The 18,717-nt window shown below is 33.1% G+C and overlaps 1 protein-coding gene across 1 annotated transcript in view; it reads right to left on the bottom strand.

The window, feature by feature from the left end:
* LOC124354610 (ubiquitin-protein ligase E3C) overlaps nt 1-18,717 on the bottom strand; it is a 58,344-nt gene that overhangs the window by 20,060 nt on the left and 19,567 nt on the right. The window contains exons 4-10 of the mRNA XM_046805209.1: nt 11,985-12,163; nt 11,158-11,357; nt 8,121-8,275; nt 4,963-5,120; nt 3,841-4,088; nt 2,496-2,692; nt 1,512-1,713 (exon numbers count right to left, since the gene is read on the bottom strand). Of these exons, the coding sequence (XP_046661165.1) occupies nt 1,512-1,713; nt 2,496-2,692; nt 3,841-4,088; nt 4,963-5,120; nt 8,121-8,275; nt 11,158-11,357; nt 11,985-12,163 (1,339 nt within the window). The remainder of the gene's footprint in view (nt 1-1,511; nt 1,714-2,495; nt 2,693-3,840; nt 4,089-4,962; nt 5,121-8,120; nt 8,276-11,157; nt 11,358-11,984; nt 12,164-18,717) is intronic.

The raw sequence follows: 18,717 nt of genomic DNA on the forward strand, positions 1-18,717 counted from the left end.
TTAATATTTTTTAACCCTTAGTCACATAGATTCAAATGTGGTAAAACTCATTAGTTTAAGGCATTCTCATTCTTGGTATATAGTGCTGACTATATACTTTGTACAACTTTTTCACCTATCTTCAAATATTATTTAATAAAATCTTATATTATTTTAGAGTTTGTTCCAACCTGAGTAAACATTAAGAAAAACATTCATAAATACATCATTTATGAGAAATTCAAAAACATAAACTTATAACCAAAGAAAGTTTTTTTTTAATATTTAAGTGAAAATATCAGTGGGTTGTTCATCAACTTTAGGAAAACCAAGATAAAGTGCTAGTAACATCAAAACAGGTTAGTTATCAGTCACCATTATTTCTTACTTGACTCAGGTCTGGGTTTCATTATATTCTTCTTATGGGTTCACTTTAATAGTGAAATTAAGCAAACCTTTGTTTAGTAAAAAAAGGAAAAAGGAGTTTGAAAGAGATTAAACATTCCTATTTAAATGGCAGTGAGGAAATTAAAGCTGACTTGGATAAATTTATGGTACGTCTTCTCCTTTTTATGCAGCCGTTTACAATTAGGTAAATGACTTTAAACGTGGTCATACATCCATAAAAGATTATACATGTTCAAGATGTCCAATTGAATTGGTTAACCCCAAAATTATTGACAAATTCAATGATATGGTTTAGCATATTGGCAAATCAAAATGAGTGAAACAGTTGAGGCCACAGTTGTTTCACAAAGTACAACGTTTTGTCAGAAAGTCAGAAAATCAGAAAATTTCTGTTGGAATCCTGATAAATGTCTGTGTTTATCGATAACTATGAATACACTTATACAATCCAGAGGCAAAGGAACAATCAAAACAGTTTTTAAAGGGCATACAGGGTCTGAAAAAGGCAAACACAGTGAAATTAGCTGGTAGCTGGTGATGGTAGCAGTAGATTGGGATGTATGTGGAAATAGTTTACATCTGATTACTTGGAAAAAAAGGAAAAACAATAATTAGAGAGCATTGAGTGTCATTATTGCACCGGTTGATTGAAGAAATAAAGACAAACATCCTCATTTAAACAAGAAAAAGGTCCTTGTCCATCAAGCAATGTACACATGCACAGTTTCTATGGCTAAAATTGTGTGATTAAAGTATGTGTTATTACCCCAACATATTCACCAAATTTGGCTTAAAGTGACTTTTTTATTTCTAAACTTCAGAAAACGGCTCAATGGACAATAATTCACATAAAATAAGGAAGACATCTCCCAAATGCCTATTAAGAAGATCCTCCAAATTTTTGGATTGCTTAAAAAAATTGGCGAAACGTTCATAAAAGTGCAGAGCTAAAAATACATTACAATAAAAAATATTTTAAATCTACCTAATTCTCTAGCTTTTTTAAGTATTTATTAAATTATCCTCTTATATTTGGGTAGTAAATTTCCAAGACAAGAATCTTTGGAAATTCTTGCTTGTCGCAAACTAGTATCTTCAGCATCACGTTTCATATTTGTGCTTACCGAGCTCCTCACGTGTAAATGCAGGTTCAAAGTGGAAGGGGCGGTAATGCTGCCGGAGACGACTGCGACGGCGCAGCGTAGCATCTGAGGGCCGGTCCATGGCCAGTGACATGGTAACCTGCTGCGAGATCCAGTGTCCATCTGGGCAGTAGGAACGCCGCAAGTCTCTCCCGTACAGCTGACGCAGCAGCGACACACAAGCCTACATGTCAAATACAGCTTGAGTGATCATCAGTTCTATGTACAAAAAATTCAGGTTAACCTAGTTCCAGCATTCTTTTTACTAGACTTTTTTCAATATTACTCGATTAGAATTGTCATATTTTTGTCTTAAGGAATTTGAAAATACCCTGTTTCCTGATTTGCTACCATCTTTGTTTCTCCCAAGACAATCTCCATTTACCATTGGCCTCTGGTCAGTTTTCAGTGGTTGGTCATTTATTGTGGTCTGTATTCTTAGTAGTTTTCAACAATTTGTGTTTTTTTTTTTTTTTTTATTAGAGCATGTTTTTGAGAGAGTGCACATGAGTTGACATATGTTTTTGCGATTCCCAACTTATGCGTGTCACAATGCACTGGTATGATTTTTTTATTTTAATCTAGATAGTAGTTATTTGTTAAGTTAGTTATCCATCAAAAGAAGAGACCAGATTGCAGATCTGAAACATAGTGTTACTGATTTCTTGTTTCATTGAACAACGACAAATGTCTAAAGATCCTATTTCCTTCACATATTTAATGTTGATAAGTAACCAGTAAGAATTCATCATTCATCATTACTAATGGTGAAATACCCATGTTTATTGTGTCCTCATCGTGTGTAATGTTTGCAATGCTCCATTTAGTTTATTAGTCCTGCTGGTTACCTATCAGGTTGTCTTAACCTAGTAAGTAAAAATAGAAATACACCACAGTCTAGAACCCTTTTCCAATATCAAGCTAATAATTGGTGATGTAAACGGCTGACCATGAAAAGAAACTGACCTTGAAAAGGTGAGACCACATGATGGTGTTGGCATGTGTAGTCTCGTCGACACACACAGCCGATCGGTATTGGTCCTTGACAATGGGTCTGGAGTCAGGGAACGCCAACTCCACTAGACCCAGACTAACCTCCTTCAGCTTCATTGTCATGGCAACCAGTGTGGGCAACGGAAAAGGCATCGTTGCCACCCCCCTCACTATAAAAACACAGACTTATTGTTACTGGTTGAAGTTAGGTTTTATTTCCTGAAAAACATCCCACTTACTTTTTTTGTTTGGAAACAACTTTAAATCAATTTTGAAATAATAATGATTAGACATTTTACCATTATTATTGAAAAAATAAAAAAATGGCATTATTATTGTTTCTATGGCATATAAAAAAGTCTGGAAATTAGCCATCATCATGAACGTGTTAAAAAACATCTGGTTTTATTGATGATTATGAATTAAATTGTAAACACGTTTATCACAAAATATCAAAGGTTATTTTTAATATTATGTAAAAATTACAGTCATTTTGAAAATGTTGATTATTTTGATCATATAAAGGCATCCAATTACATTAGGCCACACAGCAGATATTAACAGAATGGTAAAACTGCATCTCCATAACAATTTTCATATTAAGTTATAAAATATTCAATTTTGGTCCTGAATAAAACAACTAAAACTAAAATTACTGCAATGAGTGTGTGGCATCAAACAATTGTCAAATTGTGTTGAAGGGTAAAAATTATATACAACATTTTAGCCACTTATAACTTTGTCCTTTTTAAGATTTTTATTAAAATAACCATGAGGTTTTTTCCCCCAAATTTCATAATAATGACTCAGTTAATAATAAGAATAATAGGAATAAGATTATCACGATCCACGTGTACTGTTAGAACTGAATGTTTTTGTGCATATACAAGTATACTGTTGGAATAATGTTATGTGTCATTAATATTTATCCATTAATTATTATTTATTTTTATAAATTGTTTTAGTTTTGGGATAAGGATATTTTAATGATTTTGATGAACCACCTATTCATTGTAGATGTTATCTTCTATATTATGTAATGTTATGTGACAATAAATTTCAGATTCTGGTTATTGTGATAATGTCTCCTGTAGGAGCATATGCCTAAGACAAATGTTAGTGACTTAAGCAATAACCGCTGTAATAGTGACAGAGATATAATGAACTCAGTGATTACCGCAAATTTTACAACCATGGCACATCTTAAATGACTAACATACATAATATATATATATATATATATATATATATATATATATATATATTTACTTTTCTTGTCCAAACAGAAAATTACACACTCAAGTTTAGCAACAATTACCCATGACATCGTCGTCATTGTAGAACTCGGCGTCATGAAGTGTTGCCACCAGCAAGGAGAAGAGTGAACAGAACGTGGCAAGGAGAGGGACTATCCGCTCCGTCTCTTGCTCCGTCATGGCTATACCCCTAGAGATGACATTGAGTAGAGGAGTAGGAGAGCCGAACAGAGAGGTTTGGTTGGCGTTCACGATAGCAGTCCACAGCTGCTGCAGAAACTTTGGTCTCAGAGCCAGGAGATACAGAAGCCTGGGACATTTACTAACATTAGCTATTAGACATTAGAAAAATCATAAAGACATGAGAGAACAAAGTGCGAGACAGGTAGTCACTTTGCCTTATCGTTAGCTAAACAGAGACTAAATTCAGAACAATTTACATAAAAATTGCATTAAAAATACAAGTTATGAATTACCAGTGTACTGGTGGTACACACATTCACTGAAGAATAATATGACTTTTGTCATCTGTTAAAAACAACTTCAATATTCCATTATGTCCTTGTGATTGACTTCGTCAAAACTAAACAAAGTAGCAATGTTGTAACTCAATACATTTGACTGTAAGTGAAACAAGTGTAAACCATAATAAAATATAAGCCAATACTAGATAACCAAGGACTGAGAATAATTGCCTGAGCAAAACATGTGTATTAGTAGTCAACTATTATTATAAATAAGACCTTTGGAATCTCATGGAGCAGAGCCCTATAGTTAAATCCACTACAAGTCCACAAAACCCACATATTAAGTGTAAAAGCTCTTGATTAATACAAAATATTTATGTAAAATAACATCACTGTATAATTTTAAAAAATTCTTTGAATAATACAGATACACATACAGACATGTATAAGTAAGATGGAACTTGATTTTGTTTGTTTATGTATACAAATTTCCCAAATTCTGTTTCTTTATTTTCAAAATGAACCGCCTGCCAAAGTTATTTTGTTTATATACAGCAAAAGTTCACCTCCCAAATGTTGTCTCCTTGTTTACTTTAAGAAATCATCTCTCAAATATTGTTGCATTGTTACAAAAAGCCTTGTAGCCTTATACTCCTATAGACGTGTCTTAAGACATTAGACATGAAATAAGATAAATGTAGATTTTTAAGTTCCTACCTGTGCTTTTGGGTGGCCAGTTTCTGCAATATGAGAACATTGTGGCACACCTGACACAGAGCTTGCAGCACAATTGGCTGTGCCGTCTGGTCGATAGCCGCCAACAACCGGTGGACCTTCTCCGTCTCGTTCAGCAACTCTAGGCACTGCTCCAGCTCCTAAGGGAAACAGCCGTTGCTTGAGCTGTTGTTACATAATTATTACGTGGTCTACGATCTAAATAATTTCAACAGATCATGCACTGCTCAAATTATATAAATGAGTGACAGGAAGAACAATATCTACAGTGCTCTACATAGCTTCAACTGCAGAGATGGAAAGACTGCAGGATGGATGCACATCTAGCTTATTAAGAAACACTAGAAGATTAACCATTAGCACTAGGCTGGCCATACAATAGGTCAGCTACATGTTCTTCTAGCCAGTCGAATTTCTCTACTTACTGCTTAACGTTGACAGATCAGATTAATTTTTCTGGTTAGCTTAAATTCAGCTTCACTTGCCTTAATTTAAAATTACAATTTGATTGTTGTATGGTAAGATTTAAAAACTTATGCTGATGTAAACAACAGACCATAATGTATTTATTGTGCGTGATTTATTACAACAATTTTTATTATAGAATAATATAGTTTTTATATATAATTGTAAGCATGATTATGGGTGATAAATTAGCAGCAAATCTTTGTTCCATAAGGAAATTCAACTTTATTTACTAATTATAAATATGTAAAATGAAAACTTGTATTTAATTATCAATATAACACTAACTGTAGTGAAATATTCATGTCATACAATATTTAGTTTTAATACTTAAAAACAACATTGTATAGCTTAGAGCGAATAAACAATTTTGATACATACGTATAAAACAAGAGAGGCAATAAAATGTATAAATGTAATTAACTAATTCAGTTGCTTCAATTAAATAAATTCGCTCAACGTTACTTCCATTTAAACAATCAAACTCACCATCAAAGTCATAAAATTCTAGTACTTTTAATGATTTGTCTTATTATGTAAGAACCTAGGCACAATGATCTACCATGATGACATATTCAATATTAAAATAATAAACATAACTGGTATGTTACTTGCAGTAGAAACATGTGGTATGACAAAAGACATGAGAATAAAACTAAATAAATTGGAAATAATATGAATTACTGATTACGTAATTGCCACATTCCCCGATAGAAAGCAGCACTTGTCACGCCTTGACACAATAATGACGTTGTTCACTGGGTCTTAAGTGTGGCCATTCGAGCTGTAGCGCCACAATAGGAACATCGAAACAAACCTGCACAGCTGCGATGATTGGGAGTCACGTGTGTAGCCATCCGACTTGCTTGCTTGGCATTCTCTATTGCTATGGCTGTAAGTGCTAAGAGTAAAATTTTAAAACATGTTTATTCTTGAGAACAGCATCATATTAACTGGCCAGGTCTGCAAAAACTCAGAGAGTTTGTACCAAAATAGGACTTTATACTAGAAATTTAATTTTTAAAACTCCAGATCTTTAGTTATACCATGAAGCATAACACTACATTTTTTTTTTTTAAAACATACATATTACTCTCTGCAATTAAATTTTTTAATGCCCTTCCTCCACAGCTTAGGTCGCAGTCAGATGTGGTTTTGCTTTGAAAAAGACATTTTTAGTCCATTCGAGATGTTACAGTATCCGAGAATCAATCAATCAATTTCTTTATTTGTCACTTCGTAGAGAAATACAAAGGCGTCAAAACAGTTTACAGAATGTAAAATTACAATGTTGTTAACTTCAGAAAGTAACATGGTAAAATAAAATACGTTATCTTGATATACAATGAAATTAATTGTCATTGTAGAACTCAGCTAGGCTGTAGTTGGGTCATTCTGTCAACCATTTGCTGAGCTCCCTCTTCAGATCCTGCCTCTCATTCTTCTCTGTTATTCTGAGAGATGGTTATATAGTCTGAAGCCAATGTAGAGTGATTGTCTTTCACACAGAGTGAGGTGATGTTGAGGTATAGTGAAGGATGAAGAATGTCTGATGTGATATCTACAGATGTTGTTGTTGCATGGTGTATTTTTATTGTCAGCTTAAGTGATTACCTCTTAAATGTACAGGTTGATCACTGTCATGATTCTCAGTTTCTTAAAAGATGCAAGGCAAGTCTCTAGAGGTTGTAGATCTGCAAGTACTCTCATAGCTCGTTTCTGCAGAATCAATACTAGTTCCATGTTGCTGAGTGAAGTTCGACCCCAAATATTATGCCCAACTGTCCAATATGTAAAATAGTGATACTCTTATATATTTAATATTAATATAAATATTAAATATATGATATTTAATATGGTTTACATTGTAAGCAGATGCTTTTTATAATCCAATCCATATGTCAACTATTTTTACAGATAAATAATATTTATTTGACTTTAGGCAATGCTATGTATATAGTCGGATAACAATAAAAGATTTTGACTTTGACTCTTCCATCATATAATTTTTAGACTGTTGCAACTTACATTTAAAACGTATAGTATCACAGAAAAGCAACATCTGAGTTAGTGAATATGGGCAATAAATTATTAACAAGATTTGTTTTATATTGCATGATTATTATATTTTTTATTATTTTACAATTTATTATTAAAAGATAAGATTAGTCCCTGCAAAATGATGTTGGAGCTAAAATACACAAGATAATACTAAAAGAGACATTTTACCTTATTTATTAGCCATTTGCAGTAGAATTTTATTTAATTATGCTGAACTATGTTTACAATGAAGGAGTGCATTTGCCTACTAACACAGTGAATATCCTCTGAGAGCCCCAGATCTGGCTGAATAATACCAGTAATTTATTGTTGTGTGCTGCAAAACAGGGTTACAATTAACTTTGATGTTGTTTGGTACTAATTGATTTCCTTTGTTTCACTAAAATCTTTTTTTATTTTTGGTGTACATATAACACAACATGAAAGAAAACTGTATTAAAATACATAATATATCTCTAGATCCAAACACCCTTTTAATAGGTTTTTAAACTCTATTATTAAAAAAGAAACATAACAAACATCACAGATTGTTGTATTTCCTTTTAAAAGGCTCAAGAGTCTTGTTTGAATGATTAACTTCAAATTCCAAACATTCTAAACTGTTGATGGCTAACCTTTGTCTCAGCCTTGTTGTAGTTATCGACCACCTCTGTGTCACTATCATCGTCATCATCATCTTCATGTGAGGGTGGTGTCAGCAGTTGACCAAAGTTCTTGGTTAGTTGCGCTAACACTTGCAGATAGTCTATCAGCTCACTTTCTGTGTTGACTGGAACATTGCACGAGAAATAGAAAATATCATGAGTATACATTAAAAATATTTTAAGAAGCAGAAAAATCAGAACAAATGTGTTGGGGGATCTGTTCGAAATTTCAAAAAATGACTTCAAGGAATGCTTTTAGAAGGGGAAGAAGCATTGGACAACAGATGGTGGAAGCAGTGGCTTGTGGAGGGGAGTACTTTGAAGGCGACTGAGAGTCATTTACTGCTGAGTGACTCGTACTCTTGCCAAAAGTCAAGGTCATATTTTTGTAGATATGGAAGGTTCTATGAGGACTATCAGAAAGCAGATTATGTTTTGCTCTGTAGCAGTTACGGGCGGGACTAACGTGGCCAATTTAATGTCAGGACATTTCTCCGTTTAGTGGCTATCCAGCCAGTGAGAGGTTATTGTTGCTCCTTGTTGTTTTTCAATAGTAATGTAAAATGTGTGATGCAATTTAAAATCCCACAAGGTGTGAAGTGTTATTGGTAATACTGTTTTTGTTGGCTAATAATCCAATTGATATTTATCGCCAACTCTGTGAAGTTTATGGAAATGGCCAAACTAATGTGCATGATGATGAACGAAGTGGACAGCCAAGCATTGTGATTGATAAAATTATCTCTAAAGTCGATGAGAAGATGAAAGTCGATGAGAAGATGAAAGCAGATTCACAATACCAAAACTCTCACTTAGTTTTCCTCAAATTTCAAGAAGTTTGTTACACGAAATTGTTAACCAGAAGTTAGGTTACCATGAATTTTGTGCAAGATGGGTATCAAAAATCAACACACGGCAAATCAAGCTCGAGAAGACTTGGATGGTTTAAGTCAGAGGTGTTTCCACATCCGCCTCACAGACGGACCTTGCACCAAGCAACTACCACCTGTTTCCAACAATGAAGACCTAGCTTGCAATGCAGTGCTTTGATGACAATGTGGTACTGCGAGGGGTGTGATTACCTGGTTGAAGTATCAGGCAGCAGAATTTTATAACGCTGGAATTTCAAAACTAGTTTACTGCTATGATAATTACCTGAATTTGAGTGGCAACTATTTTGAAAAAAGTATTTTAATGTCATTTTAGAATGTATATAATACACTTTTTTTCTTGTAATTTGTTTTTGTTTATATAAAAACATAATATAACTTCTGCATTGACCTTGTATGTATTGGTAAATAAGTATGTGATGTAATCTGCACTCGTTAAAAGTTTTGTTTATTTGTAATTTTAAATCAGTGATTTAAAATTCAAAATCAAACTACAGAGTGAGGCAATGAGAACACCACAATTTTGTTTATGCTATCATATGATAAATATTGCAACAATGAATTATTTGCTGTGTTTACAACTTAAAGTGAACTGTGCCATTTGAGTAAACGTGGCATTTTGGAGTCCTGAACATTGTGCTTTTGCTGTAGAAACGTTTTTCAAAAGAACACTGATTCTTATGTAAAAACTCAGATTGTTTAGAACTTATTTCAACATTGGTCGATATGGTGCTGTCCCAGATCGAAAACCAACTAAAAACTGGGTGAGTTTATTTTGAAAAACGGCCTCTACCCAAAAGAAAATTGGGAGAACTCTAAAAACTGTTTGCACACCAAACACGAATCCCGAATCTGGAAAGAGTGAAAATTGTAGTTATTCACAGTCCAAAGCAGTTGGCTAGAAAGCAAGCATTTGCACTTGGGCTTTCAAACAGATCCCTGCTGTTGCACCCAGACCTTCATTTTCATCCTTACAAACTTCAAACTGTACATGAACTTAGAGCCAGACTATGGCAGAAGAGTTCTATGATGAATTATTAAAATTTAAAATGTGTTGCTTAATTACTCTAATGTGTTCATTATGTTTGATGAAGCACTTTTTCACTTTTCTGGCAATGTTAACAAACATAACATGCATTATTAGAGTGTTACTTACCCCAGAGAGCTTCAACCCAGATTACATAACCCTAAAATGTCACTATAGTGTGCACTTACGACAGAGTGAATTTTTGGACTTTACTTCTTTGAAGATATCGGGGGAAAAACGGTTACTGTTAAATCAGCGTGTTATGTTGTAATGTTGAATAACTTTTTTATTCCATTACTAGAGGAAATGGATATTGATACTGATGCTATGTACTTTCAGCAAGACTGTACATACTGCAGACCAATCCATGACGGTTCTCAGAAATGTCTTTAATTGTTGTTTGATCTTAAGATTTGGTGACATACACTGGCCAGCTCTACCACCAGATTTATTTGTTTATGATTTTTTTATGGCACTGCTTGAAGTTCAAGGTTGTTTAAACTTGTCTGAGAAATTTGCATGAACTGAAGCAAAGGATTACAGAGGAAGTTCAGGCAGTTCCTCAAGAAATGCAGGAACAAGTGTTCGGCAGCTTTTTTAGCAGTCTTGAGGAATGTCAACAAGTTCAAGGTCGTCATTTTAAGGATATGGTTTTCAAAAATGACTTTGACAAAGTAAAATTGCATAGTATTACCCATGTCTTTTTATATGTTATTCAGCAGTACAATACTAAAAGTATTGAATATGTTTGTTACATAAAACAAATGTGTTCTCATTGCCTCAGCCTGTATTAAATACTTTATTGTTTGTTAATTATAAGTAGTTTGGATCAAATGTATCTATTTCTTAAATGAGGTGGGATGGAGAGTCAGTTTTGCTCCAAGGTGAAAGTAAAAAGTAAATGAAGACTCAGTTACACCAGTAAAGTTATAACAGGCCGTCTTCTTGGTATTATGATTAACTCTTTATCCAATTTCATTGTAGAAAACTAGGTGTTAAGTATAAACTCATTTCAAAACTCAGGTTTAGTATGAATGAGTTGATATTCACTAAAATTATACTATAAATTAAATACTGAAAATGTACTAACAGGTTAGGTGGTGGTCGAGCACAAGTACACTATAGAGCAGCCAAGTGGTTGAAGGCAGCTTCCGAGAGTTGAGCAGGTGTAGCAGAGGTCTCAGAGGAAACTGGGGGTCAGCTGACAGGGCTGGCAACACGAACAAAGTCATCGGCTCTGACAGTTCCACACACAACAACTGTCGGGCCATCTGTTCCAGTACCAACTGTCTGTCAAAACATTACCGATTACCAATGTGAGTTGTATTTTTTCATTTCCAATTGTTCATTTCAATGTGATATGGATTTTCATTTCCCTGAAATTATAAAAATCTCTCCAAAATAGCCTAATATTTTTGGCTTATTTTTTGTATTATTGGGCAGTCTCAAAAAGATTAAAAGATAATCAGAAGATAAATATATTGTAATTTCAGTCCATTGGCAACACAAACTACAATTATTACAAATTGTCTATCAAATTCCTTAATTTAGTAAGAGAAAAAAAGAAAATGGTCTTAGTTATTCATTTGCACATCAACATTTGATACAATTACACGAGAAATAGCAAACATGTACATCGTCAAAGTATTAAATATACTTACAACTAAAGTTAACTTAAGATACAATAAATAAGATTATATAAAAAAGGTAGGAAGTAACAAATAAATAACAAAAAATACAGAGTATTAACACACTATATCAATATTTTTATTAGTAAACTGAGATCACTGTTTAGTAACTATACTGTACCATATGATATACATCATAATAATATATAATAAGTTATAATAACACAACCAACAAAGGCAAGGTATAACCATAGCATTGACTAAGACACCTAGAACACAATTGCTGTACCTGTACTCTGTGTCCTGGGTAAGGTTGATGAGGTGGAGAGGGCGGGTAATGAGATCGTAGAGACACTCAGCAAGTTGAGTGGGTGGGGAAGGGCTGGCGGACAGAAGAGGCGGGCAAGTGCTGTCCAGCAGATAGCGGATATGTCCCAGGTAGCCTTGACTCACCAAGAATTTAAACATCTACGCAGAAGGACAACAACATTAGGTTAACAATACATATAACAAATACCACTGAAAAAAGAGCTATCATGAGGATAAATTTTTAAGACAAAGCCTTATCCTCTTTAACGTTGCACAGATAATCAGTATAATATAATATACTTAACGAAAATTAAATAACTCAACAAGTTGAAAATTAAAAGTAATGAAATTAAGATATATTGCTTTGTACTTTAATTTAAATATTCAGATATATCTCTAATTTATAATTAACTATAGCGCTTGAGCATCACTATCAGAATGGCTGTGTTTTTAGTGTACACATAGAGGAAAAACTAGTGCCCTGTCCTAGCTGGCTGACCAAAATTCATTCACCAGTGCACACGATCAATTCCACCATTGGTCAAAACATATGAACTGGCATTAGAGCATCCAATTATGGTTTATCTATACCATCCAAAAAGCAGAGGCAGTTTGGATTGAGACCTTGCACAGTGAACATGACACAGCTATACATTTGACATGAATATTGTATTTGAGAGGAAAAACACCTCAAGATATGAAATATATTACCCATCCCAAATATTACAAGAGACTGATGAGTAATCTACTAAATGCTTCTGTGGTGGAGGCATTAAAACTATTAAGTGTAATTTAAATAGAATAGTGAAAAATGCTTTATGTAGGAATTATCACACAATGCACAGATTTTTAAAATCTCAGTTATTAAACCAAATCAACCACTTATAAACTAAATTATTCCTCTGGTTTATCAGTTATTGCATAACTCTCACACTTTATACACTACACATTGTATTTCCCATAGTACTAACATTGGAGAAACTCAGAATTGGGATTTTGTTTGGATTTCCCTTGGTTTGAACTGCAGCTACAGAGAAAGTCAAAACTGAACTTTTTTTGTTAATTTTTATTGATTTTATTTTTTAGTATTTACCAATTTCTAACTTACAGTAAAAAGTTTAACTTATAAATTATTAAGATATACATGTTGAATTTTATAAGATCCATATCTATGCTCTCTCACATTTCAATTACATTTCACCCAAAACTAAAATTTTTGGAGACAATGAGATGAAGTATCATATTGTTTGTTATTCATCTAAAGAACATTCAATTTAATACAAAATTACAAAAAAGAATATTCATTTTAATTTTAATGGGTAGTCCTTTAAAAATCGACATATTAGAGAATGAAGTAAATATATCTGGGTATTAGTAAATACATTAGGACTTGAATTCCAAATTTGGCAAACACTGTTATGTTTGTATTAATACCAGTGAATAATGATAGTTTTTCACAAACCACATTTAAGTCAAGTGTACCAAAATGGATATTTCCACTAAAAACCAAAATTATATATCGTTTTGGATCATTATAATACTTTATATTAAATATACCACCCCTTAATATATGGAGAGAATAAACAATAATATTTTATATCTACTATAATATCCCTAATAAAATCTGAAGTTTAATCGTCAAGTCTTTTCCTAACTAAAGCAAGTACAAGTTGTTATTACAACAAGAATGAAAAAACATCTTAAAAATAGCTCCCTTGACACTCCAACTACACTGAAGGTGATGTGTCCACTGACCACCAACCGACACATATAAATAGTATTTTACTGTTGTTAAACCTAAATCTTGATTTCCTGATGTCATCAATAATACTTTGAACTTAGGTAAACAAAGTAAAATCCAAATGAATCAAATTTGCTTGTCATTGGAAAATCCTCTAACAAGAATATAATGGTAGCAATTTAATGAGAACACTCACTGGAAACTGTGGATACTCTTCCCTAACCAAATTCGGTCACAATAAGATTTGGTCAGTCACACTAACAAATACATTTTCTGCCATATATATACTGGCTTAACCCTTTGAGGGCTAGACATTTTTGGTTATACAAAATTTACATAGGACCATTTAATTTGCAGGTAATGTTGTGTCTCAGTTTCAATATGTTTATTAGAACCATCCTGATAGTATTATAAATGCGAAAGTGGTTTTGATTGTATTTTTTTTTTTTGCTTTCATGCATAAACTATTCAACAAATTACTTAGAACTTATCTGTGAGACAGCCCTTTTTGAAATAAAACTCAAAAAGAAGGAAACAATAAATGTGCTAGGAGTTTATAGACCACCAAGTGCAAAAATAGAACAAGCTATTGACATTCTAACAGAAGAATTAGACAAAGCCCTTAACACACACAGACAAATAGTAATCATGGGAGACATAAATGTTGACAATTTACAAGCAAGCAATGACAAAACTCAACTAGAGGAACTTCTTACTTCATTTAACATTACAAGGATACAACTCCCACCCACAAGAATTACACAAGAAACATCAAAATCAATAGACTGGATCTGCACAAACATAACCCCAAATCTAATAAAAACTTCAGTTATCTCGAACGGCCTTTCAGATCACACAGGACAATTAGCTACTATTAAAAAACTAAAAAATAGCTTTACCGAAACAAAAACAAAGAAGAGAATTTTCAACAGCAACTCAATGGAAAGTTTCAAATCAACCCTAGCTAGACAAAAATGGGACACTGTCTATCAAACAGAAAACACAGATACAGCCTTCAACATATTTAATAATATCATCCAAACAGCTCTTGACAGCTCCTGCCCTTAGAAGACATTTAAGAATAAATGCTACAAGAAACAGATTTGGGACAATGAATGTACAAGACTTAAAGATAGGTACATTCAAGCCTTAGAAAAAGAACAATGCACCGGACTCACTGTGGACAAAACAGAGACAGCAAACAGGAAAAAGGATTATAACATGAAGCTTAAAACCCTCAGAAAAGAAGAATCTACAGCAGCACATATAAGCAATGCAGAAAACAAACCTAAGGCCCTCTGGCAGATAATAAATAATGAAAAGACAGCAAGACATAATTCAAACAATCAAATTTATCTCCACAAAGAGGGTAAAATAATACATGACCCCATAGAAGTAGCAAATTGCCTTAACAACTATTTCTCCTCCATAACACATACAACCCTCCAAAACAATCAGTTAAATATTACGAACCCCACACAACAGGATCCACCACCACCACCACTTATAAACAATTCTTTCCAATTTAAACAGACAACAATAAATGAAATAGAGAAGGCAATAGATTCTTTAAAACCAAGAACGTCTTCTGGCACAGACAAAATCTCATCGAAATTAGCTAAAACCTGTAAAAAAGAACTATCCGGTCCCCTTACTCACATTGTAAACAGATCACTACAACAGGGAATTTTCCTACCAAACAAAAAATAGCCAAAGTATACCCAAAATATAAAAAAGGACCCACCACTGACATGAGCAGCTACAGACCCATTTCACTAATATCTACATTTTCAAAAATCATTGAAAAAGTGTTTTGAAAAGACTACTGGAACACCTTGAACACAATAACCTCTTAACTAATAACCAACATGGATTTATAAAAGGTCGATCCACAGCCAAGGCCCTAATACAACTTGTAGAACATGTCATAGACCAATTAGAAGAAGGCTGAATTGCTACCAGTCTATTCCTTGATTTCACAAAAGCGTTTGACTGTCTAAACCACGAAGTAATCATTAAAGAACTAAAGAACTTGGGTATAAAAGGAAAGGCAGCAGACTGGTTCTGGAGTTACCTAAATGACAGGAAACAGTTAGTAGAAATTCACTACACCAAGAACAACTTATTACAAAAAGCCCAATCACAAGCTACTAATGTACAGCTGGGAGTGCCACAAGGATCGGTACTGGGTCCAGTCTTATTCCTGCTTCTCACTAACGATCTGCCCAATTACTTGGGACGCCTCTGCCACACAGTTATGTATGCAGATGACACTGTCATTACAATAGCCAACAAAAATAGTCAAGAACTTTCTAAAAAACTAATCACCACTTTAAACACAACTACACAGTACTGCTACTCAAACAATTTGGTATTAAACAATAGTAAAACTGTCCAAATAAATTTTTCTACAAAACACAAAAACAAATTTTCCAACCCCCAACCTAGAACCAAAAAACCAAACAAAACACCTTGGTATACTAATTGATGAACACTTGACCTGGAAACCACACATCGAACAGCTTTGCAAAAAACTAAGCACTATGCATCTATGTAATACGCAGAATAAAACAAATCAGCAGCAAAGATTCAGCTAAAATTGCTTACTTTTCATTGTTTGAGTCACATCTCAGATACGGCATGGCTGTGTGGGGAGGTGCTACCAAATGCAACATAGAGAGAGTCCTCAAACAGCAAAAGTGAGGAATAAGATGCCTAGCAGGACTCCAGTTTCAAGAAAGCTGCCGTGAAGCATTCAAACAACTGAAAATCCTCACCATAGTAAATCTCTACATTCAAGAAGTCAACTCAGGACAAACCAGAAACAGAGGATTCCACCACCATCACACTCGTAATGCTTTAAACTTTACTCTTCCAGTCCACCACCTGAGTCTCTCTGAAAAGAAGCCGTCATACAAAGGAGCTCTTTACTTCAATAAAATTCCAGAACCTCTAAGAAAAGAACCACCAAAACGTTTTAAAAATGCACTGACCAACTGGCTACAAGAAAGACCATTTTATTCAGAAAATGAATTCTTAAATAATTTAATTTAAATAGAAATATGATCTATACTATATGACGCAATGTACTATTCTCAACTGAATATGTCAATAAAGAATTTGTCTATTGTCTATTGTCTATTATACTGAAATTTTACATGGACATTCTTACAGTTTGTGGTATGAATATAAGCTGTGAATATTAACTGAAAGAGACTGTCAAATGTAATCAACTGTTCATTTGATGGTGTAAACATTGTATTATGACAGCACAATCATATGTTTAATTAATTTAAACTATTCTCAATGTACTGTCATTTTTAGTTTGTAAATTCTCTAAGGAGTAACCATTAGTTTTCACCATTATGCCATTTTCAGATTTCAGGGATTAGGTAAGTACTCATCTACCTTAGAAAATGTCCTAAAACATAAGATGGTCATAATTTTACTCAGAAAATTCCCTTTGAAGCAGTCGGCAAAAACTATACTAGATGAAAGTTTAATGGACTACTGTATTTTTTAACTAAAGTACCAATTATAGCTCTAAATGTTCTAAAGTATTAAAGATATTTTTCAGTTTATAAAGAAACAAACACACAAATAGTGTTTTTCTTAATGTACTTTCTGGTATACATTTTTAGCAAATATTAAGTATTATATATAAAAGTTACTATCTAACTTTTACAATATATTTTAAGACTATCATAAAATCCACCTTAGTTATCTTTTGACAGAAGTAAGCTTCTTTAATCTGTGATATATATTTTCTTGATCAGGAAAAAGACGAAATCTACTATAAAACACAATATACACACTTTAACATATTTTGTTGATCGTGGCAAAAAGGCAAACTTAACATTGGCATCGGAAATATAATTCACTTGATTCAGAAGTGCTCATAAAAGTTTTTATAAAATTACGTGTAAAGCCACAGATGACAGCTAGTATATTACATTTAATCAATGTTGTTATGGTTTTGTTAATCAGTTATGTAAACATTCAAGAATATAGAATGAATTGTTATTGTTTTTTTTTCATATTTTTAACTTACATTATTAAATAAGTGAATTACAATGGTGACAAGTAATAATGTCAAAAATAAATTATTTAATTTTAATATTAAATACATTTTATCAAGAGAATGAATAAAAATCACACAAAATGAATACATGTCAGTAACATCAATCCTACAAGCTCCAGGCTACTAACTTCTCCCCATTTGAAGAGAACTGTGAAACATTTTTAAATTATTGCCAAAGGTTTGAAAATTATTTAAAAATTAAGGGTGTAATTGGGAATGATGAGGACTCACAGAAAACAGGGGTAATATCGTTAATCAACTCTCTCTCACCAAGACATTTTTAACTTCTTTCAAACTTTAATGGCCCAGAACGCCCTGACTCACGAACTTTTAATCATCTGTTAAAAATCAGCTTTGTCCTAAGAGAAACATTCTAACTGAGCAACATACATTTTTATCCAGGGTACAGACTAGGAGTGAGTCTGTCTTAGATTTTATCAATTACCTTAAGCAATTGGCTAAAACATAATTGTTTGTATCATGATGTAGGGATTCCAAATTCTCTCTCTCCGTAGCTCTATTTACGTGTTGTTTATTAGAGGTATTTTGGACACAGAAGTCCATGAAAATAGAATAGAATAGAATAATGCTTTATTTCTGAACATCAAGTACAGAAAGTTGTGCCAAATACATGACATACAAGAAGATATTGCAAGGGGGAATGTAACGTTAGAAAAATGAATAATTTCATTGTCCATTGAAGTTTCAAAAATAGAAAACAAGGAAGTTTATCAAATCAAATCAAATCAAATATTTATTTGTTGTAAACATGTTCACATGTATAACAAAGTCAACTTAAAAGGTTACTTAACCTAACTTAAAGAGTTAACAACTTCGTAAAATTCTGTTACATCGTATAAGCAGGTTGCAACTAGAAAGTTCTTTAGTTTT

This window comes from Homalodisca vitripennis, chromosome 2 (assembly GCF_021130785.1).
Source record: "Homalodisca vitripennis isolate AUS2020 chromosome 2, UT_GWSS_2.1, whole genome shotgun sequence".
Lineage (NCBI taxonomy): Eukaryota > Metazoa > Arthropoda > Insecta > Hemiptera > Cicadellidae > Homalodisca > Homalodisca vitripennis.